The sequence below is a fragment of the Meleagris gallopavo genome, chromosome 1, assembly GCF_905368555.1.
Source record: "Meleagris gallopavo chromosome 1, MGAL_WU_HG_1.1, whole genome shotgun sequence".
Taxonomy (NCBI): Eukaryota; Metazoa; Chordata; class Aves; order Galliformes; family Phasianidae; genus Meleagris; species Meleagris gallopavo.
In genome coordinates, this window is record NC_139404.1 from 83,897,848 (window position 1) to 83,921,596 (window position 23,749).

The 23,749-nt window shown below is 40.1% G+C and overlaps 4 protein-coding genes across 18 annotated transcripts in view; 2 read left to right on the forward strand and 2 right to left on the reverse strand.

Moving 5' to 3' along the window:
• SENP7 (SUMO specific peptidase 7) overlaps positions 1-13,085 on the reverse strand; it is a 41,639-nt gene extending 28,554 nt beyond the window's left edge. For 4 of the 9 annotated variants that reach the window (XM_085238792.1, XM_085238768.1, XM_085238775.1 and 1 more), the window contains exons 1-4: positions 12,930-13,085; positions 11,904-11,950; positions 9,256-9,363; positions 7,233-7,327 (exon numbers count right to left, since the gene is read on the reverse strand). In XM_085238792.1, the coding sequence (XP_085094918.1) occupies positions 7,233-7,327; positions 9,256-9,363; positions 11,904-11,939 (239 nt within the window). In that variant the 5' untranslated portion in view covers positions 11,940-11,950; positions 12,930-13,085. Of the gene's footprint in view, positions 1-7,232; positions 7,328-8,413; positions 8,528-9,255; positions 9,364-11,903; positions 11,951-12,521; positions 12,540-12,929 lie in introns of those variants that run through there. The other 5 variants (XM_085238801.1, XM_085238784.1, XM_085238753.1 and 2 more) reach the window with 3 other exon arrangements.
• Positions 13,086-14,146: 1,061 nt separating this feature from the next.
• LOC100545050 (putative protein ARB2BP) lies at positions 14,147-17,140 on the forward strand. The gene is made up of 3 exons (XM_010720396.4): positions 14,147-14,283; positions 14,579-14,652; positions 15,861-17,140. Exons 2-3 carry the CDS (start codon positions 14,623-14,625, stop codon positions 16,905-16,907), a joined length of 1,077 nt encoding a protein of 358 aa, XP_010718698.2. The 5' UTR covers positions 14,147-14,283; positions 14,579-14,622; the 3' UTR covers positions 16,908-17,140.
• Positions 17,141-18,028: 888 nt separating this feature from the next.
• Positions 18,029-19,706, reverse strand: TXNL4B (thioredoxin like 4B). The gene is made up of 3 exons (XM_085238878.1): positions 19,354-19,706; positions 18,837-18,988; positions 18,029-18,394 (listed from the first exon to the last, which is right to left on the reverse strand). Exons 1-3 carry the CDS (start codon positions 19,483-19,485, stop codon positions 18,229-18,231), a joined length of 450 nt encoding a protein of 149 aa, XP_085095004.1. The 5' UTR covers positions 19,486-19,706; the 3' UTR covers positions 18,029-18,228.
• Positions 19,707-19,761: 55 nt separating this feature from the next.
• Positions 19,762-22,927, forward strand: TRMT10C (tRNA methyltransferase 10C, mitochondrial RNase P subunit). 7 transcript variants are annotated; one of them, XM_085238827.1, is made up of 3 exons: positions 19,774-19,941; positions 20,419-20,434; positions 21,526-22,927. In XM_085238827.1, the coding sequence occupies exon 3, from the start codon at positions 21,557-21,559 to the stop codon at positions 22,799-22,801; it is 1,245 nt and encodes a 414-aa protein (XP_085094953.1). In that variant the 5' UTR covers positions 19,774-19,941; positions 20,419-20,434; positions 21,526-21,556; the 3' UTR covers positions 22,802-22,927. The 7 variants fall into 7 exon arrangements, with proteins under 7 accessions (XP_003202833.3, XP_085094953.1, XP_010718716.2 ...); XM_019619333.3 differs by having other exon boundaries at positions 19,778-19,912; XM_003202785.5 differs by lacking the exon at positions 20,419-20,434 and having other exon boundaries at positions 19,762-19,912.
• Positions 22,928-23,749: the final 822 nt, after the last annotated feature.

Sequence of the window (23,749 nt, forward strand, 5' to 3'; positions counted from 1 at the left end):
CTTGCTCAAATAATACTAATGACTCAACTTGAAGAATTAAAAAAAAAAAAAAAGTTAAAGCACTCAGATACTAAGAATCTGAACAAAGAAGTGTTTCGTTCTGTACAGGATGGCTCCTAACTACTGTAGGAAAAACAACCCAGGGTTTCTGAAGCAAGAGATAAGCTTTTTATTGGCAAAGAGAAGTCATATGTATGTAGTCTTTGGACTCATCAAAAGACTGATCCAAACCACAGGAGTGCTCCTGAATATTTTAGGCAGTCAGGAAAAATCAGGTAGGCATCTGCTATTTTACATTTTATACACTTGTATATACTCTTCATATATAAGACAAGAATTGTTCTTTTTAAGAACCCTTTGCAGAGTCTGAGCACCTACTTCAAGTACTGTAGATCTAAAAAAGATTTGTTTTACACTGTGAGGCTCAAGATTTTCTTTACAGACATGTTTATCCTACTGACAAACTTGGAAAGTAAATATAGGTCTGAGCAACTTAAGGCAACCAAGATACATGGCTGGTCCCACTGTTCTATTTCCAAGGAGCAAACAACATAACTGATATTCAGTTATCTCTGGAAGGGTGAAATGCTGTAGTTTCCCCAGACTACGGGAAGTTTAATAACACCAGTGTTTAACAGCATAGAACCCAACCATAGCAGCCTAGCAAACCAAACCTGCAAAGTAGTCTTCAGCATAGGAAGCAGGAGATATTTCCTATGGAAGTCTATTCCAAATCAGAAGTTATAGCTTTTTTTCTGGGCTTCGCAGATGCTCAGAGATGATACGTTAATCTTGGTGATCAGATCTATACGTCTTTTTTTTTTTTTTTTTTTCTTGTCCAACTGTAAGGTATACTAGAAATAATGGCTACATAAGGATGAGAAATATATATGTCTAAGAAATCTGAGAAAATAATTCTGGTGTCCCAGAAGAGAATAAGCAATGGAAAACTAAGCCAGACAGTTCTTCTATTCCTCCAAGAGGACTTGGAACTACAAATAAAACCCTGAATTGCCCAAACAGCATCTTTCCTTCAAATACAACACAGAAACAGTCAGCAGCTGACTGAAGCAATTTGAACACCTGATTCTGAAATCATTTTTCCAATACAAAAAATAAAAAGCATTTTAAAATTATTACTGTAGAGCTCCATGAAACAATATAAATGTTACTCTACGGAACATTCCTCTGTTCTCCTGATTAAAATCATGATAACAGGGTATTTTCACAGACCTAAACTTCTTTCACATTGTAAAAATGACAGGATTTGCATTTGTGTCTATTGATCACAACATACCCTAATGATTTTTTTCTAAATTTATCCTGAGTCAGCAAGATTATTAGTCCATACATGAACACCAAGTCTTCAGTTTAATCGTATGATCAGGACTTGTAAAGATAACTGAAAAGATTCCAGCTCTCTTGGACATCTTGGAAACTTAGATCTGACATCGTTTGCTCACAGTCCTATCAGATTAGATCCTGACAGGCTCTTAGCAATTTGGTTCAGTGATTGTTATTAGGTATAAAGTCACTAATGGTCACCGTTCCCTTCATTTAATGGGCCTTAACATTTAAAAAAAAAATCTTTATAAAAAAGATAGTGTCAGGCTAAAGCATCACTTCTTATATAGCATCAGTTTTTGACTACAGGCAGGTTGTGACTTATCTTCAGAGTTGTACAGTGCTAAACACTTTCAATAGCTTTCCTTTCTAAAGGCGAAATAGCACCTGATAATATTTCTTGAAAAATCATGTCATTGAGCATAAAACAAATTTAAGAAAAACATCTGCACTTAAGCCAGCTTGCATCTCTGTAAACAAGAATTAGGACAGATTCATAATTTAACTGCTAAGCTGCCCGCAGAATAATGTAAGCAAACCATGCGAAAGAAACTGCAAAAGAAAAAATGATGTGAAGCAGAAAAAAAGCAAGCAAAATACGCACCAAAGCCAAGTTCTACTGGCAGACACAGAAAAGAACATGTGCAACATAAGACTGGAGGCATCTTGTGAAGGAAAACCAAAGCAGCATATTTTTTGATTCTAATGCAAACACCTATCCTAACCCCTCTTGTCTACTTCAACAGAAGAGAAAGGAATACATTAAAAGATAATGAAAAAGAAAAAGGCAATATGAAAAATGCTGCTAGTTGCTCCTCTTGCATCCTAAATCATTTCACAGGCAAAGAAAAAGGCCCCACAACATTTTACTTTACTAAGTGCACAAAAGCTATTAATTATTTGTATCAACTGATAGAAAATGTCTGACCTCTACTGCGCTAAGGAATTGGGCTCCTAGAATCAGCTCCTATCTCAATGATTATATATGTATATAATTAGTATATACCACTGGTTCTAGTTTGTCCAAATTTGTATTAGAGAGAGATCAAAATCAGACCTGGAAGTTACTGACTTCTTTTTTGAGTAAATTAACGGCAATTGCCTAGACAATTATCTACAATGTCTACATTCTTCTACTCATAAGCCCAAATTCTGTACAAATAAATATTTTAACAGTGGCTTGCCACATGCCATGTGAAGGTTCCCCTTCAAGTCCTGTAATAGCTGAGTTTACAGAACAAAACCACTTGACAACCTTGCTGTGTATTCATCCATCTGAGCTTCTGCAGTTGTACCCAGCCCACATGGTCCTTGGCCCTTAAAGAGCCTCAAAGAATAAATCAAATATCAGTGATTAATGGAAAATTCACTGCCATATTCAACAACTACATTATTCAAAGAAAACTTCTGTGTGTTGTCCTTGCCCTCCTACTTCAAGGCCTTGATATTTCATCACTTCATTACAAGTCAATGTTTTAACAGCAAAAATGAATGTTGCTTTGCTGGTCCTGAAAGTTACAACTACTTGGATGATTACATCAAGGCAAGGGGAAACAGTATGTAAATGACTGTCTCAGGGTAGTACTTGATTCAGCTGTGATACATATTATAATTAACGTTTAAAATATCAAGTTGAAAGAATCACACCTTATGAAAGTACTGCTCCTACCCTTCCCCTGAAAAAAAACAGACCAGGACCAGGACCAGAAACTAGAACTTCAAAACAGCATTCTGTTTAGTCTTTTGTTGTTAGATTTTTAAATTTGTTTTTATTTTCCTCTTGGACAACAAAAGAGTATACAGCTGAGACAAATGGATGCCTCTAGGCTCCATTTCCAGGCAGTGATGGTTAACCTAAAAACCAGATCATCCCCTTCCTGGAAAAAAAAAAAAAAAAGTGGAATGCAAAACATCAATAGATCGGCTACATAAATATGATTACTACCTTTTTGCAAGATGCTAATATCAAGTGACAGTCCTAATCTGTTTTAACACAATCGCAGCAACATGTAAGAGACCACCAGAATATGAGGAGGACTAATGAACTAACCTCCCCTCAAACCCTGTCTAGGTATCATGAACAAATCACCTGAGATTAACATTTCACAAAATCCTGAGCTGAGGTGTTCAAATGTAGAAAATGGTGGTTTACAACACAGCTTCCAACCCTCATGGCCTTTTCTCGCAGTAGGAGGGACAGAAGCAACAAGCTACCAAATTTTGCAATTCAGAATTTTAATTAGGCCATGAGCAAATGTGAGTTTGTGCTAATGCACTCAGCTAGTCCTTTCTGACTAAAATTAGGGAGTCACTAACAATGCTCGAGTAATACCTTAGAGGAAATACAACTCCTTAAATATTTAATATTAGCTCCCATCAGTGAAGATGATTATACTTAAAAGAAAACAAACAAACAAAAAAACACAATAAGAGCTAAGAGTTTGTTATTAAGACTTATTTCCTACTTTTCAACATAAATGAGAGTCCTCATTAGGAAGAAGAGAGAGTCTTTTGCATTAGGAAGATTCTTAGCATGCTTGACACTCACTATGAGGGGAGGTCATGGAGCAGGTATCACATTGAGTGCAATCACACAGCATGTGTTGGACAACTAGGGTACCAGGCCCGACCAGCACAGATTCATGAAAGGCAGGTTCTGCTTGATCGATCTCATTTCCTTTTATGAACAGGTGACTTGTCTAGTGGATGAGGGAAAGGCTGCAGATGTAGTCTACCTAGACTTCAGTAAAGCCTTTAGCACTGTCTCCCACAGTATTCTCCCAGAGAAGCTGGCAGCTCATGGCTTAAACAAGAGTCTGGGTAAAAAAAAAAAAAACAAAACAGCTGGACAGCGGTGGTGAATGGAGTTAAATCCAGCTAGCAACCAGTCACAAGTGCTATTCTCCAGAGGACAGTATTGGGGCTGGTTCTGTTTAATATCTTCATTGATGAAGTGCGTGAAGGGACTGAGTACACCCTCACCAAGTTTGCATATTACACCAAGTTGGAAGGAAGCATTGATCTGCCTGTACGGAAGCCATACAGAAGGAACTGGAAAGACTGATGCCACTCATATGAGCTCCAACAAGACCAAGTGCCAGGTTCTATGCTTTGGTCACAGCATCCCTCCATGCAACACTACAGGGTCAGGGCAGGAGAGAGGCTGGAAAGTTACACAGAAGAGAAGTATCAGAGGGCAGGTATAGGAACTGTTAGGTCATGGTCTGAACCAATGATTGAGCACCTGGTGAAGGGGCACGGCCAACCCCGTGAGCACAAGTGCGAGCAATTCACCTGTGCAACCTTAACCCTATTTAAGGGCTGGCAGCCAAAAGGGAAGCATCTCCACTTGGAGACTGCCTTCTCTGAGAGTTTCCAGTGAGCCCAGATCCTTGGAAAAGGGTGAACTATTTCTTCATTACTGGACTGTGATCACTACCTTTCTTGAATGATCTGAAACTGGTTAAAGGCAATTGTAACTGCTGCCACCTATCTACAGGGTATCAGTTGACAGCCAGCTGAATGCAAGCCAGCAGCATGACGGAATGGCCAAGTAGGCCAAGGGCATTCCAGCTCATATCAGAAATAGCATAGCCGGCAGGACTAGGAGGGTACACAGCACTGGTGAGGCTGCAGCTCAAGTACTGTGATCAGTTTTGGGCACCCCACTATAAAAAGACATTGAGGCCCTGGAGCACATCCAGAGAAGGGCAAAGTAGGTGAAGGATCTGGATCAAAACTCTTACAAGGAGTGGCTGAGGGAAGTGAGACTGCTTAGTCTGGAGAAGAGGAGGCTCAGAGGAGACCCTATCATTCTCAACAACTACCTGAAAGGAGGCTGTGGTGAGGCAGAGGTCAGCCTCTTCTCCCACATAACTAGCAACAGGACCAAAGGGAATGGCCTCAATTCAGGTTGGATATTTGTAACAGATCAATGAAAAACACTTTCTGAATTTGTGTAGTATGCTTGTTATGTCTCAAACATGTGCAAGACAAGGTCATTGCCATGACAACTGTATAATCAATGGATATACAAATGGTATAGTGTATAATCAATGAATATACAGATGGTATAGTATATCCAGGAGCTTGGCTGATGTCATTATTATATTGGAGTAGGAAAAGAGAGACACTCACCCTATCCTGGGCTTGCAGAACAGACTCCAGTGGAGCGGATCTCCAGAGAGATCCTTCCCCACTGGCAGTCAGCTCTTAAACAGGTCTAGGAGAGGTGGAGTCAGGCTCCATCCCTTCCGGCAGCATAGGAGAATTGCCTTCACCTGCGCTCCCATGGCTGACTCATTGCTCACCTCAGGAGATTAATCAGAGGTTCAGGCCGTGATTCAGCAGCCCCATACAACAACAAATCAAAGCTGTGAAACACAGAATCCTCTGAAATAACAGGACAGTCTTGTTTAAAAAAAAAAAAAAAAGCCTGCTTTCCTGCAAGGAAGTTTTCAATATATATGTATATATAGAGAAGCTTTCAATATATGTATGTGTATATATGTATAATGCCTGAGAGAAGCTCAGCTGTTTTGTTTGGGTTTTTTTGGTTATTTTTTGTTTGTTTGGTTTTGCTGTCTGCTTTTTGCCTGTTCAAGACTTCAACCCCTGGACAAGCACTCCCACTCATCCTTACTCCATCACTGATGTCAAACATCAACCACTCATAGCAATCAAAACTCAGGAAACTGCAATTAATCTAGCTTTTAAGTTCTTGTACTTCAGTGTAAGTCACTTCTGCTGAAGTTACAGTGAAGCATCCTGAGGTAACAAAACAAGTTAAACAGCTACCTCTCTGAATAAATAGGAAAAATAAATTCAAGATTTACATCAAACACAGTTTTAGCCTGCAAAATTTGAAGCATTCTGAATGTAAAGACAGGGCCAACTGATGATGCTTCATAGGTCACACAACCCCTGAAATGAGTATTTCAAGCACTTGCTGTCATTAAGCATTCTCATAATCTGTAAACTTCATTTCTAGCAGTCTCTACTGACAATAAATCACTATGATCAAGTTAAGTTCTAGTCAGAAAATAAGGCAGAGAATGGGGATTATTTGCTTATACTTGCATGATCTGTGGAATAATGGTTGCTTCACTACCATGAACACAGTTAATTTTATCATGAAGTCAGTATACTTTCTAGCTAGTGCCAGTGAATATAAGCCTACATTTTCATTTAACTACATAGTCAATGAAGTTTTAAACTTTCTTGGGTAAACAGTTATCTAGCTGATGCTTCACAGAAGGTAGTTTTAAATAATTTGCCATAATCTCAAAGAAATCAACACATTTTTTTTTTTGGCAACAGAGCATTAAGAAGCAGCACATTCGGCAGTTCTTTATTCAATTAGGTGTCTTAAACATAACAGAGATGAGATGCCTCTAATTTTGGTTGGGATTTTTTTGTTGTTTTGTTTTTAATAACAGCCTTTCCCTACTTACCATTATACCTGTTGGGTTTTTTTGTTTGTTTGTTTTAACAGTTGATGAAGTCTCCATAATGAATGTGGGCTGCAGAGCAGAGAATGACATACCAAAGACAATCTGGAAACCTTAAACCTTAAAATACCTAGGGCTAAAATGATAGTTTACAAAAAGTAACAAACACCTTTCAAGATTCCATGGAATAATTTCTCCAGCCAATATTGCATTTTCATTCTGATTTTGCAGCCTTGTATTTAAGCAGACAAAAAAAAAACATGGTTGTTTCATAATTCAGCATCAATAAATCACTGACACACAAGCGTCTGAAGATCGGTCAAAATTTTGAAAACCTTTCACATGACCCAATTAACTAAAGACCAAAGCTACCTATATTCAATAAATGTTATTAATTGCAGAACATACAAACAGAATAATTTTGAGATGACTTCGTACCCAATTGGTTCTTCATCATTAGAGCTGCATCTATCACAGTCCCTTTGCCTTCTTCCTTTTGTAGAAGTCTCTCTGTTGCTGGCACTTAATCGCCACTGAAATAAAACAAACAAAAGTGGAACACTCCAACACACTTCAGTGTCACATTGGACATTACATAAGAAAAATGGAACAAGGCCAGGCATTGAAATAGTGCAATTGATCAGACAGAGCAGAGACACAAAGAATATAATGATAATAATAATTTCGTAACATATGGATTTGTTTACTATAAAGCATCTGTGTAGTACTGGGCTTATCGGAACTTGCTTCATTTTTCATCTAAAATAATACAGCACAATTCAACTACTTTTGTATTTAAGGTAGCACTGTCCCAAATGAAGACTTAAATATTAGGTCTGCTCCAGATAACCACAGTTATGTTAGATATCTTATTATTTAACTCCATGAAGTTAATCAAGCAATATTCCATTCAAAAAATGCACAATTCTGAGAAACAACAGGAATCTGAAGGCTTCACACTGGCATAGTATGGCAAAACTCACAAAGCCAGTAATTCCTTTTTCCTTTTCAGTTCTCTTACCTTATAGAATGCAATTACGTTTTTCCATTTAAATAAACAAAAGCCCCACCAAAACATACAGCTGTTTCTGCAATTCCAGAAATCTATCTCCTGTCACTACCTTCTACTCTCACCTCACATTAAAACCTAACTGAGGCTTGAAAGTGATGCCAGTCAGTCTGAAATCACATAAAGATATTTACAATGCTGTGTAAGTGTGCTGTGAAAGGCCACCTGAAAGATTCATGTCCACACCTTAAGAATTATCTCTTTTGCAAGAAAGTATGAAGAACAGGCAATGTTTAAAAAGGCCTCAACTGCAGGGAAAAATCTGTTATATATAGACAGGTAAGAAAAACAAGAAATGGAAAGTAAGACAATATTCAAGTAAGAAGCGGTTCTTCAATACATCTAGTCCAATCACTGCTTTTATGGAAGCAGAGAGAAAGACAGTTCTACACGTTAGCTGGCTCAGCAAAAGAGGCTGCTGCTTGTGACTGAAGGTTGCATTGCTTCCTGCTTCAAAGTAGGAATACAACTGGATGTTCTACTTGTTTTACTAGTATAGAACATAATACAGCAAGTCTATATTGCACAGTAATCAAATGTCCAGGCCTACCATAAGAAATGGGTCACACTGTCAGCACTCTTGTAAGTCAGAAGATTCCCTAATTTCCCTCACTAGCCTTCTCTGTAGAGGAGCCTGTTTGACCAGTCCTGTGGTTCTGAAAGCAACAAAATTGGCAATAAACTTAAAGCTGCACTGAAGCAGTAAAATACTATTATAATTTCCAAGATTTGGCATTTTAAAAATATTTAGCATACAAATCTGTTGGAAATTCCCTAAACACTTGCTTCTATACATGACTAAGATGATCAAGATGATCATTTATGCTAATTCTGTTTAAGAACATGTATTATTTCTTATTCTTAGTACTAAAATGAGTTATTCTATTATTATTATTCTATGAAGCCATGCTGTATTTCATCTATTCCTAAGAGTTTCAGCTCTTAGATACAAAATAATGACCAAAATTCAATGTAAAAGCTACTTCCATAGCATTGTGAGAACAATCTGGATAAGCAACCTGAATATTACCTACAAGTCCAGGAATCAAAAAACAATGAACTAAAGAAAAATTGCACATAAACATACTTGCCTTTAAATTCTTGAGTTAAAAGTTAACTTCAGGACCTGAGATTACTATGGAAACCTGTCAAACCACATCTAAGAACCAACTCTGCTTTTTAATGATTTAGGTTGGTGATACAGCAGATATCCCTTGCTGTAGCTCTAATTCTTGCAGACATGTTTCAGATCTACACGCTTGACCTTCCCAGGAAACATGGGTCAGGTACTGATCACATAGGTACAAGGCAGCACTTGGTACTTAAAAGAGCAGAACAAAAAAACCCATACAACTCTCCTATGCACTTTACACTGCAAGAACTTCTCTTTACCTCTCTTAAAGGGTAGTCCCAATGCTGAGAGCCTGGGAGCCTTGCCAAAGGGGACTGAACTTGAACATCCTCTGACTTGTTGTTTGGTTTCTTCTTTGGTATACGAAACTGAAAATAGAGGATGTTACACACATGATAAAACTAAATTATCCACTGGTGCTAGGAGCTGACATACTGCCAGATACAAAGATTTTATAATCATCAGGTAAAATAACAAAGTTGCAAGCAAAGCACTGACCTGTTACTTTAACTTAGAAGTATTCTCATTGATGTTTCATCATAAATCACTGTCATTCTAACAGGAGCTGGTTTTAACCGATGAACACCAAGAAAAAAAACTAATCTTACTTCATTAATTTCAAAACAATCTCAAATATGTGCCCAAAAGGTGAGAACAAAACCAATCTAATGTTACTCCATTTTCTTGGTTCCCTCTAACCTGCTAACGCTCTAATTTGATCTTCGCATCACAGCTTGAAGAGCAATCAAGAGAAAACAAAACAGCTGAATTATGCTATGTTTGCTCTCAGAAAATAAATAAAGAACATCATTTATCCTCTCATATTACTAATGTTTTAATATGATTATTTAGCAATAGCATTCTCCAATGTCCTCAAAATAGTATTGCCTGTTGTCATTACCAACCTCATCAAAATTAAGTATTGAAAATAAAGAATCATACAGTTGTTTGAGTTGGAAAGGACTTTTGAAGGTCATCTAGTCCAACAGCCCTGCAATGAACAGGGACATGTACAGCTAGATCAGGTTGCTTAGGGCCCTTCCATCCTGACCTTCAATGTCTCCAGGGATGGGGCATTCACTGCCTCTCTGGGCTATCAATAATTCTCAGCAATTTGCCAATACAAGGAATAAGAAGAAGAAGAAGAGAGGTAAGTCACTCTCAAGTTGATTAAACACATTAAACAAACTCAACTAAACATAAAAGTGGAAACCTAGACATTTCACTGGACACCTTCATGTGCAAAATCACAGGCTGCAAACAGGACTAGATTCAAACGCATTAGATATGGAATGTGGTGCTGATCTTTCAGTTAATTAAATACATCAGCCCCCTCAAAAAAACCAAAAGCTACTCTACATGACAGCTACTGCAAAGTGCATTGCAAACTTTATTTGCAAGCTATCTGATATCCTACTTTGCAAGATGAAATTACAAGTCAGTATTCTAGAAAAGCGTGAGGCCAGCAACTTAGTTAACACAGAAGCTTCATTCATTAGCCCTGTATGCAGTCTTTCAGATCATAACTGAAGCATACTGCATTGCCAATGAGATAATCCTTCCATTTTTCAACTTAAATCATGATCGCTTTTATTCTTCTCTATCCTTCTTTGAATTATTTTTTTAAGTGAATTATCAGGTCTGAATTTCTATACAGTACCTCAAGCTCCTTTTGATGTTCAAACAGTAGTGCCAAATACAATATCAGATCATAGAATCACAAGGTTGGAAAGGATCTACAAGATCATCAAATCATAAAGGTAATAATATAGGCACACATAGGCAACGCTTTTAATAGAAGTATCTCCAATTTTTTATTAAGAACGTCTGCAATAAGAGGTATTTTGTTGTATGGAGAAATGGCCTATAAACTTTAATTGGTCAGGATGTTTCTCTCATGTGTATTAATGGTGAGGTATCAATTTCCTTTAGGAAAAAAAAAAACCAATATAGAATCCATCAGGAAGGAAAGCAGCAGGCTATAAGATTCCCGACAGCAAAAAACTGTATAAAATTTAAATATGTGTTTTGTGTTACAGAGCTTCAGACAACTTCTGTAATAACGTAACATTGAGAAAAGATAAGGTCAGACTCAAAGAACAGAAACAGATGATCCAACAGAGGGACAAAAAGTGTAAGATTTATTCATCAGCAAAATTTCCACCTCAGTGCACCACATCCTCAAAACGTTTAGTACTCATTAAGATGTCGGTTAGCAATAGCTGCAATTAACATACAGGACAAACAGAGAGTAAAGAGGTAACCAACAGAAGTCTGAATTTACTTTAAGTGCAATGTATGCAAACTGCCTCAGCTTTCCCTTAACAGAAAGCAAATGAATCAACACATATATGCACTTTGTAGATTCTGCATCTAAATCAGTAGCATTTATCTGCCACCCACAGAAGCAAAAGTCAGAGAATGTATATGAACAATGTGCTTATTTCTAAAACACCAGACAGACCTTACCTGGATGAAATCAGCTGCTGTGCCTATAGTTTGTTTTCACTTATGCCTCCATTGCTAGAAACTACAGCTAACATGGATATTTTAAGAAAAATGACACTAGCATATGGATTCTTACACACATCTCAGTAGATAACCAAAGATTAATCAGTTACACAGCTCATTGACTTGAGTATTATTATTAATATTTAAGTGTTGCTTAAGTCTTAATATGGCCTTGAGAAGTTCGGTTTATGTTAAACATTAACCCTATATTGTATCAACATGTTCAGCAGCATACATTACTACTGACTGCTGCTAGCTTAAGCTAGTTCTCAAGAAAGCTGTTCCAATAAAGTGAAAACAGGACCCCTGCAGAGTGACTGGTTACATAAGTACAGCCAGAGCATCTCAGGATACCCACATCCTGAAAGCTACTTTTTATAAATTGTAAAAGACTTACACTGACACGACTTGAAGGTGATGGTCTTCCTTCCATGACTTTTTCCACTAGAAAAGAAAAATATATAATTATACACATACACATACAAAATAAGCTTAGCAATTTACATTTCATTTATTTGGAAGGAATTAAGATTGCAGCAGTAGACGGTAAGCAAAAAAAAACAAAAACACCCTTTTTCAGGCAGTTAGCACAACAAAAGCTCACAGATAGCCACAATGGCAAGAGACAGCTGCTTCAGCAGGGCTCTGCATTATCAGTGTGTGTGTATGGACTCGTTAACAAAGTTTTCATCAGAACTTGTCTTGAAGGAAGGTATTTACCCTGAAGCATGTATAGAATTATGTTTCCTGCTTGCTAGAGTGTAAGCAAATCTTTGATTGTAAAAAGCACCACAGAAAGACATTTGTAACACTGTAACGCTTATATATATATATATAATAATAAAGTAATATAATTCAATCTGTTAACAGATAAAGTTCTTCCTCACTGGAAGAGCAGAGCTTCAGAACCACAAGCGTTCCAAGCCATTTCTTCTGTTCACACATACTCTACATGAGACGCAGAGAGGTCATAAACCCTTCAAACCTCATGCATAACTCAAGAAGCCTAGCTCACCATTTAAGCCTGGGTAGTTTTGTTTCGGTCAGCAATTTTTCAGCCCTAAGTTGGACAAGAGCAGTATGTGTAGGCTACATAAGAGGACCCGGCCATCGCCTAGCCCAACGCCGTACCGACAGCTCCCGGCCGGCCGCCTGCGGGGCTGAAGAGTGGCCTGCGGCCACTCACAAAGAGCAGCAACACTGCCGCCAGGCGCCGGCCGCTCCGCCGTCCTCCCTCGCGGTTTCGCGATCGTTTAACGGGGAAGTAACGCAAACACCCACTCGACCACCGGCGCTGCGGCTGACCGGGTTCCGTTATATCCCCTCCGAACACCCACCCAACCCCTTAGCAGTTAAAGGGTTCCCGGAGCCCCGCCTACAGAGCAACGCCAAGCGCACGCTGCAGCCCCTCCCCAGCACCAACCGCTAATGCCGCCGCCGCCGTTGTTGTTGTTTATTGCTACCACTGCTGCCGTTCGCTAAGGCCCCGCCACCGCCTCCTGCGCAACTCCGCCGGTTACTTCCGGGTAGAGCCCCGCCCCAACCGGGGGAACCGGCCCCACCTGCTCAACAACGGCTGCCCCAGCGCCAACCTCGCAGGCGGCCCCTCGCAGGCCTGCCCGCCCGCAGCGAGGCTCCGCCCTCGGCAGCACTCGGCTTTAATTTTCTCCCTCAGCCCGTCGGGGACCTAGAGGGGAAAGCGGGCGTGACTCTGAGTGGCGGCCAGCTCGCGTCTGGCGAATTGATGAGCCGGACGAACAGCGGGGCTGAAGGAAGCTAGTGCTAAAGGAGGGGAAATTGTGATCTCTGAGGGAGCGCTACGGAAAACGCCTTCTTGTTGTTCGGTTGTTCTTCAGTAATTTCTAACCAAACGAAATGAAGCTTATATTGCACCTCGTCGACCCCATTTTACTACTGAGACTTTCACCTTCATTTCAGTCAGAATCCTGAAGGTGGATTCATAGTTTAATTACACCTCAATTTGCACTGCCCCACCCCCATGTATTGCATATATATTGCCAGAACTTCCACAGCTCCATACCATAGAATGGCCTGGGTTGAAAAGGAACACAATGATCATGTAGTTTCAACCCCCCTGCTATGTGCAGGGTCTCCAACCACCAGACCAGGCTGCCCAGAGCCACATCCAGCCTGGCCTTGAATGCCTCCAGGGATGGGGCATCCACAGCCTCCTTGGGCAACCTGTTCCAGTGTGTCACCACCCTCTGCGTGGAAAACTTCCTCCTGGTATCTAACCTAAACCTCCCTTGACTCAATTTAAGACCATTCCCCCTTATCCTATCACTATCCACCCTCATAAAACAGCCATTCCACCTACTGTTTATACGCTCTCCTTCAAGTACTAGAAGGCCACAATGAGGTCTCCCCAGGGCCTTCTCCAAGCTAAACAAGCTCAGTTCCCTCAACCTTTCCTCATTGGAGAGGTTCTTCAGCCCTTTGATCATCTTAATGGCCCTCCTCTGGACCCTCTCTAAGAGCTTCATATCCTTGTGCTGGGGACCCCAGGCCAGGATACAGTACTCCAGATGGGGCCTCACAAGAGCCAAGTAGAGGGGGATAATCACCTCCCTCTCCCTGCTGGCCACACCTTTTTGCTGAAACCTAAAAACTTCTGCAGCTGAGTAGGCTGGCTCCAGCTCAGCATGTAGCAAAGTAACAAGCTCAGCTGATGCAATGGTTTCCAGCTGGTGGCCTTGGAAATCCTTTCATAAAAAGACGAAAGATCTTTTTCTTCTTCCTAAGGTGGCTTTAGAACTGTAAGTTTGATGTGTGGTTTTCTGAAGTAATACCAACTGTTTTCTCTGCTTATTAATGTAATATCTTTATATCAAGTAGTAGGAAGCTCTACAAAACCTGTTTTAACGATTGTTACATGCAAAAGAAACTTAGCTTTAACTTCTGTTCAGGTGTAAAATACAAACACAAGATGTTAGATTGAAACACTAGAGACCTTAGCTGGTAGCAAATGATATATTTCCTAGATATATTTAAGACTAATATACATAAAGTAATGGAACCTGAACTAATGTGGAACTCATTTTCTTCACACAGAGAAATTGCCTACGGTCCCAGAGTCAGAAAGATTTTCATCTGTGATGATGGCAGACTTTACAGGGGAACATATGGTAGGTAATGTTGGGTCTTATTAGAATAAATTGTTAAATGGCAAATCTCCTAAAGAGTAATGCTTATGTGATTTATACTTCAGTGATGTTTATAACGTGCTAAGTGATGTGCAAATGCTAAGTTTACAGGTGAAATATGTTAAAATCACACAATCACCAAGGCTGGAAAAGATGTCCAAAATCACCCAGTCAGAACATCCATCTACCACAAACATTTACCGTTACACCATGTCCCTCAGTACTGCATGTAAGTGTTTCTTGAACACCTCCAGGGACAGTGACTCAACCACCCATTCCTTATCTTTCAGTATGAGCAGAAAAAAGAAAGAGAAGGAAGGGGAAAGGGTGTATTTGTTATCTGTCTTTTTCTCCCCAACAGTAATTTTTTTAAAAATCAAAATAGTGGTTGTAAAGATAGAATAGAAACCCTTGAATACTGTGTTTGTATATAGAAATGTAGCACAAGAAGCAGTCAAAACTGATTTAGGATATAGACTTACAAAAAAGAAAGAAATACATTATGCAACTGTATCTAAAATAGTGACTGCTGATTTTTAATTTTATACTTGGCATTGCAGGTACAAAATCTGTCCTCCAAGCTAGTTTATGTTCTAAAGTGCTGTTCATCAATACTTATTCCTTGCTACTACTAGTTGGTACTAACTTGCTATTCATAATGTGCTGGAAAACTGCAGCCTCAGTTTTTTTAGGAATGAGAAGAAAGAGACAGAATTGTTGGATAGCATGATAGTCTTGAGGAAACTGCACTTACCTTTTTCTGTTTGTTGTAGAATGCTTTCTCTACACTTTACTTAAAAGGAAAATGGGCACGTTGTTCCTAGCATAATTGTTGTCAACTGGTCACACGATTTGAAAAATCATATGATGGTCTCCATTTTCAGCTGTAGTAACCTTGTGGGAAAACTGAGGCATGGACTCCCTTCTTATTATTCCCAGATCACACTAGTTAATTCTGTCATTTATTCTATAATTTCCACATTGCAAGTGCTTACAAAGGAAGAGTTAGTATCAATGTACTGCTGTTGCAAAAGGAATCTGGCTTTTTGAGCAGGTTTACTATAGCCCACCAAAAGCAATGAATGCTTTGTGTGTAACCACATGTAAATATTGATTACAATACAGCACGCTTTATATAACTGTTGTATGGTGGTCTATTATTACATTGACGTAGTTTTCTTAATTTGCAGTGGTTACAAACAGGACATGAACTAAGCTTGAGGACACTACTAGAGGGTTCAGGTTATCAAGAGGAACTGAAGTATGATTTTAATGAAAAAGGGGAACTGAGGCATCTGGATACAAATGAATCCTTTGTTTTCAATTACTACAAAAACAGCCACGAGAAGAATCATGAACGCTATGAAGTTTTAGGACGTATGATTACCCAGTATGTTTATGAGCTCCTGGAAAGAGTCTGCACGCTGCAAAAAGTTTATATTCCTTCTGATGCTGCGGAGGATGAACCAAGAAGTTTCTTTTTTATGAGTGAGAAAGCACTAACAAGTTCTTCTAGCATAATTGTCCTTCTTCAGGACCATGGAGTTTTTCGTGCTGGCCAGTGGGGGCAAAAGACAATCATCAGTGAGGGCCTGTACCATGGAACACAAATACCGTTCATCAAAATGGCCCTTCAAAGCCACGGGGGAGTGATTGTACTGAATCCCAATGACAATCTCATTGACTTGAAGACTGAAAGGGAGAAGCTAAGCTATTCTACCAGAGTAGAATCAGTGACTTGTATGCATTCCTGCCAGTGGATCCCCAAGCGGTGCACCAGTAGCCCTGAGGAGCATACCATGTATGTATGGGATCATTTCATTTCTAAAAGTGCAGCCAAGAATGTGGCTTTCATTGCCCACGGCTATGGTGGTTTGGTGTTCATTGATCTGCTCGTGCAGAGAAAATGGGAAGTGATGAATAAAGTGTTTTCTGTGGCATTCATCGATTCTATGCACAATATACAGCATCAGGTTAGAAATGATCCACAGATACAATGGTGGATACAGAAACACTGCTGTGAATGGGTATCAAACAATAAGCCTTTAGGTAAAGCTGTAGGCTCCCTTGTCAAAGTGAATTGTCCAACCGTCTCTGCTGGAACTGAAAAGTATAGCTTAGCACCTTCCTACTGCTTGCATTCTGTCTTTAAGTACCTGAACAGCACCCTGAAAGCCAAGACCACCACAGCCTTTACACGTTCACCTATTGCAACCCGAAGCAGCAAAAGTTGGTAAACAAAGGTATACTGACTTGGGATTGATAGTAATCTCTTCTTTTCATAACCATCCCTGCAGCTAAGATCCTTCACTATGGAGAGACTTACAGTTTTAAGTTTGAAGACACTTGTTTTTGAGAAACACAAAAATAGAAGTTAACCATGAGGAAAGAAAATGCCTTCTTGAAAGCTTTAGTCATATCCCTTCAGCAAGCTGTGAAATTTAAAGCTGCACAAAATAAAGATGTTAATGTATATCAATGCTTGTCTGTATAATCTTTTTAATTGGATTTTCTGTGGTAGCAGCCTTGTAGTTGGACTAAACGATCGACAAAACTCTAATTTCTTAAGTGCATAAAAGGACAATTCTGGAATACACAAAGTATTGCAAATTTGCAATTTTAAATCCAACTAAATCAGTGAGGCTACACAGAGTGACTTGCTGGGGTTATAAAATATGCTAGCAACCTACAGTTATCAAACTGATACGAGAGAATGATGTAGCTGTTCCCTCTCAGCTGTTTTATTTTTTTAGAAGTGGGAAACAGTTTAAGTGTCCATACGAATGGCTTGCAATTTATTAAAGGAAAAGGCCAAATAGTCTTTAAAGCATACGTAAAATAAACTGCTATTCTGAATTCCCAGTGTAATTGTGTGGGAATTAAAAGCAGCCGATGTCCGCAAAAGAGCTTTGAAGGGTGACTGTACCTTGCCCTACATCTTCAGATCCCATCTTATTAAGAAAAAAATAATTGCTGAACAGTAAGACTAGGTACAAAAAACAGTATCAAATTCCCTTTATGTTATTATTATTATGTTCATCTATTTCTGATTTTAGTAATTTCTGATGCTGTCTGAAAAAGCTTTCATACCATTATGTAGTAATGGATAGAAATATATAATTCTATTGGAAAGGCACAGCAAGGTAAGTACTTTCAGTAACAACTGCAGCTTTTTAAATACAGCTTGGCTAATATCATATTTGAATGAAAGTAGTATTGAATAGGCATTTAATAGAGTACACTACTGTTTAGTTCACTTATTAACATTGTGCTGACACCATCATTATGCATACAAGCAGCAGATCTGTTCTACAGCTGCTGGTCAGCATGCAACTCAAAGAACAGTCACTTACATGAATTCTAGATGTTAACAAGTAGCTTTATTTGTGACAGAAGTACTAAGTGACAGAACGTCTGTCTTCAGAAACAGACCAATATGATCCTTCACCATAAATGCTCAAAGTGTCCCACGGCATCAGCAGTGGATAAAAATGCTCAGAGAAAAAACATCTCTAGAATATCTGCCAATCCCATAATTCTTTAACTCAGGTCAGCCCACTAAATTCCTTGGTAAAGAAGGTCATATTTAGGAATGTTACTGGGATCAATAGGACTTCTCACAATAAGCTTTCCGCGCATGGCACCACGGTAAATCACTTCAATCAGATCTATGAAGTCTTGCTTCGTTTTGAAGCTTCCTACAAATTTGGTGTGATCTGGAGACCTAAAGATAAGCATAAAATAAAAGTAGTATTGTAACATCAAAACATTCAAAACAAAAACACGGACAAGAAAAGTTGTATAATGAAATTAAGGATTTTGACTTGATGATTCTGAAAGAACCACATCAGTGATGACATAACCAAGTCAGGAATAAACTATGACTTGATATCCAAAGTCCAAGAAGGTGCTGTGTTGTGTCTAAGGTTTTAATCATACTCTGTTTTGCAGAGGTAAGCATATTTCACAGCTGGTACCTACTTATTATGTCAAAGTGTTTCAAACTACTTTGTAATGCTATGTACTTCTGCCTTCTTACATAGTTATCAATGCAGATTCTATCAACAGCAACACAGTTTTCAAGCATTATCTGCTTTAGACAAGGTAACATAGAGACTGTTAAATTACTAAAAATGTAACAGACAATGTCAGGTGGGATGACATACCCATAATCGACCTTCATGTGCTGTCCATTGAAGAAGAATACAGTGGATGGAATATAGCTGATGTCAAAATACTGGGTGTACACAGGAACCTTGTTCACATCCACCAAGTAGATGACTGCCATCTTACTTAGGTCATGAGCTGTCTTGGCAAGCTGACAAGAATGACGGGGAAAATGGATTGAGGCAGTAGTGGAAAAAAGGCATCAAGCTTTACGAAGTCCATCTCCATTACATCCTATCAGTTTAAGCAAGGCTGGAATGTCCCATCTACCTCTAGCACTTTAACACACATAGCAGTCTGCATGCTTAAGTGTCAAACTGTCGAGGGTAACATTTTGTATTACTTTTAAATGTCAGCTGCAAACACTACCACCATCTTTATCAGGCACTCTATCACCCAAACACAACCTATGGCACTGCCCTGTGAACAACAGGCATATCTGGAGCGTTCACTTATATTGGGGGAGGAAAAAAAAAAAAAAAAAAAAGGAAAAAGAAAAAAAAAAAAAGCTCTTACAATATCATCGAGCTGCAGACAGACAGCATCGTTATCTCTTCCGAACCGGAGGACCAAAACCTTCTCTGCCACGCTTTTTATGGCCTGATCCACCTCCTTCTTACAGCTCAGCTTGGGCAGCAGGAAACTCATCCTGACAGAGCGCAGCCTCCACCGACCCCCTCTTGACGATCACAGCAAGAAAAAAAAAAAAAAAAAAAAAAAAAAAAAAAAAAAAGGACGAAGGATGAAGGATGAAATCAGCGAGCCAGCCCGCCCCGCCGGGAGCCCAAACGCGCGGAGATATAGCCCTGGGGCTCCGACCGCTGTGGTGGGATGATGATCGTCGGAACGTCTGTTCAGAACCCGCAGAACGCCGAGATCGCCCAGCGGGCCCGGGCAAGAAAGCGAACGGACTGACTCCTCCCCGCGCACGCGCTGAGCGGCGCTCCCGCCTTCCCAACGCGCAGGAGATGGCGGAGAGGATCGGCGTGGTGTGCGGGAACTATTAACCGCGCTCGCCCGCGATTCAGAGGAGCAGTCGGGTGGAGATCGCGCGGACGAGCCGCAGTGCGGGCAGGTGTGGGCCACTGAGGGACGGGGCGAGAAGTAAGCCTCCTTGCCGTGGGAGCTCGGGGTGCCCACTCCGCTCCCTACGGATACTGACAGAGCCCTGCCGCCTCCGGGCCGTGCACCGGCGGGGTGCGAGCTGGGAGCGGTACGCTAAGCCCGCCTCGCTTCGGTGAGGGCTGCTGGTTGTTATTGCTGTGATTTCCTGCTGGGAGTGGGAGCGTGTAGTGCTGCCTTTTGCCGAGGGGCTGCGTCTTTGCTCACCCCATGTCTCGCGCTGCCCCTGCTTAAGGGTTTGTATAAGACAAGGAAAATACTAATCGTTCTAAGGTATATTTCTATTCTTCTGCGAACCTCTTACATTTAAAAAACCAGTATGTGAAGTTTATGAGATTGTGTGTTTTATGACCTTAGCTTTATGTAGTAATGTGAGCTTCACAGACAACTTGGCAGCAAGAAAAAAGATGGTCGTCTGTTATCTTAGATTTTTATTGTTCCGTTTCCATCTCTTTGCAGGTGTCTAACAAATCAGGTATGTAATCTCCTTTAGTAGGGTTAATAATTAGCATTCCCCCTCTCCCAAGCAGTTGGCCTTAAGATCGGTTTGGGTTTGGTTCATAGTGCAGCCTCAGAAATCATACAATTGTTAAGGATGGAAAAGACCACTGAGATCATCTTAGTCGAACCATCAGCCCATCACTACCATATGCCCACTGTATTCCTCAGTGCCACATCCACACGACTCTTGAACTCCTCCAGGGACAGTGACTCCACTGCCTCCCTGGGCAGCCTGTGCCAATGCCTCACCACTCCTGAGAGAAAACTTTTCCTAATATCTAACCTGAACCTCCCCTGGTGCAACTTGAGGCCGTTCCCTTTCATCCTATTCCTGTCATATGGGAGAAGAGGCCAACTCCCACCTCGCTTCTACCTCCTTTCAGGTAGCCGTAGGAAGCAGTAAGGTCTGCAATCCCAGTTCCCTCAGCTGTTCCTCATAACATTTGTGCTTCAGACCCTCCAGCAGCTTCATTGCCTTTCTTTGGATGCTCTCCATAGCCTCAGCATCTTTCTTACAGTGAAGGGCTGAGTGCTTGTGCTGCTAAGGAAGCCTGGAATGAGGGCCGTAAGGGATATAAGCGTTCCTTCCTTGGCAGTACTGTTGGTTTTGCAAAACTATAGCAGTGGTAGTTGTAGTAGCTCAGTGTCCTACTATATGGGAACATATAGAAGAATTAAAACAGGTACTAAAATAGAAAAGAAATTAGGTAGGTATCTGGATGTGGTTTTAAGTTATTTTCAGTCTCCATGCAGCATTTTGCTTGCTTTTGTTGCAAAGGTCCTATTTGTCAAATGGCAGACAAAATGAAAATGAACACTACTGAGAAACTGACTGCGTTTTGAATTGCATTAGATACAGCTGTTTTAAGCAGTAGAGCTAAACACATCTGTTTGCAACAGTGCCATATATATTGTTTTTAAGTACAGTAGAAAAGCAATAGTGGAAGCAGAAATTCCTAGTATTCCTCAGGAAGTAACTTGTCTGTCAGCAGTAATAAGGACGAACATCTGTGTTTTCTTCATGACTTCTGACAAGTTTTTCCCCCTCTTGTGCTTTTTTTGCAGAGAATTGTTTGAACACAGCACACGTTCAAGTATGCAGGTTGCTAATATGCTTCTGAAAAAAATTGTAAGATGCTCTGCCTTCTCATTTTCAATACAACATGGGATGAAACGGGATTTGTTTCCACTGAGTAGAACTTTGATTCTGTCACCTTGCCTGAAAGAGGACAATTCACGCAGTTCCTCAGAAAAAGTAGATTTAGATGCGTGGAAGGAAGTTATGAAGTCTGGTTTGCAGGATGGCAGTGAGACAGTCTCTGAGCCTAAGGAGCTCTCCGCTTTGGCTGCTGCACGTGAGACTTTGGAGTTGTGGAGGCTAGTTGGTAGACCAGTTCCTGAAAAAATCAGTGAAGAACAGCTAAAAGCTTTTATGGAATGTCCTTCCAAATCAGCCAAAAAGAAGTATTTAAAATTTTTGCATCTTAAAGAACTGTACAAGAAAAGTAACAAAAGAAAGATGGATGAGAAAAGGGAAAAGAGGCTGGAAACACAAGAGAGAGCTTCAGAAACTGAAGAGCCCAAGAAGAATCCATCTGTTTGTTTGTGGAGCAGCTCTATGGATAAAGCATACAACTGGAGAGTTGCTCAGTCTATGATCTTTGGCCAGCCTCTGGTGTTTGATATGTCTTACGAAAAGTATATGTCTGTCAGAGAAGTAGCAAATGCAGTGAGACAAATAGTATTAAGTGAAGGTTGTAACCGAAGATCTGTAGATCCATTCCACATTCACTTCTGTAATTTCAAAGATGATAGTCTGTATCATAAGGAATTTATCAAACATTATAGAGGAGCATGGGACAAGCTGCTTATCACTGTGACAGACCAGTGCTACACAGACATCTTTCCAAAGGATAAGCTTATCTATCTGACTGCTGATTCTCCCAAAGTAATGAAAACTTTTGATCATGACAAAATCTACATTGTCGGGTCTCTGGTTGATAAGAATATAAGAACAGGAGTCTCTTTAGCACAGGCAAAACGACTGGGGCTAGAGACTGCAGCCCTTCCATTGGAGAAATACTTGCTTTGGAATTGTGGTGCTAAAAATCTCACGCTGGATCAGATGATGCATATTTTATTAACCTTGAAAGATACTGGAGATTGGAAGAAGGCTCTGGAATTTGTTCCAAAAAGGAAGTACTGTGGCTTTGTAAACAAGCCTATGCATGAACTGAAAAAAACCTTAAACTTGGTCAACATGCTTAAACTTGGAAAGAGACCAGAAGAATTACAAAAACGATTTGCAAACAACTACTCCAAGAGGCTAACACAAAAATAGAGTGACGGAGAAGAAAATTATTTCACGGGCAAGCTATAACCCTAAATGTGCCAGTTTCCTGAGACTTCCGGGATTGTATTCTGTAATTACTATTTGTCACTAAAATTTATTAGACTACTTCAAAAAGACTTTTGTTAAGAGTACTTCTTTTTTAATGACCGTGTTATTGGGTCTGTTTGAATTTACTTGTGCACTTTTGAAATTATGCAATAGAAATTAGATTACAATGTGTATGAATCTGTTCACTTGAGTCATAATGGGCTAAGGGTGATTCTTACAAAATATGAAGTTTGTTCTCCAAGGAATACCTCAGTGCTATGGGTTTGCAAGTGGAGGCAATCCACAGCCTTATTCTAAAAGATTAGGCGAGACCAAAAAGAGGACACTTTTCCTTGTCAAATTGACATTTGACATGGAATCATAAAATTGTTAATGCTGGAAAAGACCACTAAGATCATCTAATCCAACCATCAACCCATCCCCACCATGCCCACTAATCATGTTCCTCAGTGCTATATCCACGCAGTTCTGGAACGCCTGTAGAGATGGTGACTCCAACACCTCCCTGGGCAGCCTGTGCCAATGCTTCTCTGCTCTTTTAACGTGAGTTTGGGGAGTTGTGGAAGTTGCATGGTTTGTTTCTGAGTGTTCTGTGACAAAGGAATTCACAGTTAGGAAGGAATAGCCCAGAGTTTCCTGAGCCTGCCAAAAAATACCTCGCGCTCTTTTGAGTGGCTTTTCCCTGCTAATGACTGTGTTTTCAGTCTGTGTACTGCACATTTCCCAGACTGCTGGAAGTTCTGAGATGATAAGGTCATCTCAGAGAGTACTTAAAGAAGTGCAGAGTGCCTTTTATTTTTTATGACAGCTGAGTGTACATGGATCAGTCTGCAGCAGCCAGTGGTCAGACTGCAGGGTGACAATGGGCACCGTATGAACGCAAGAAGC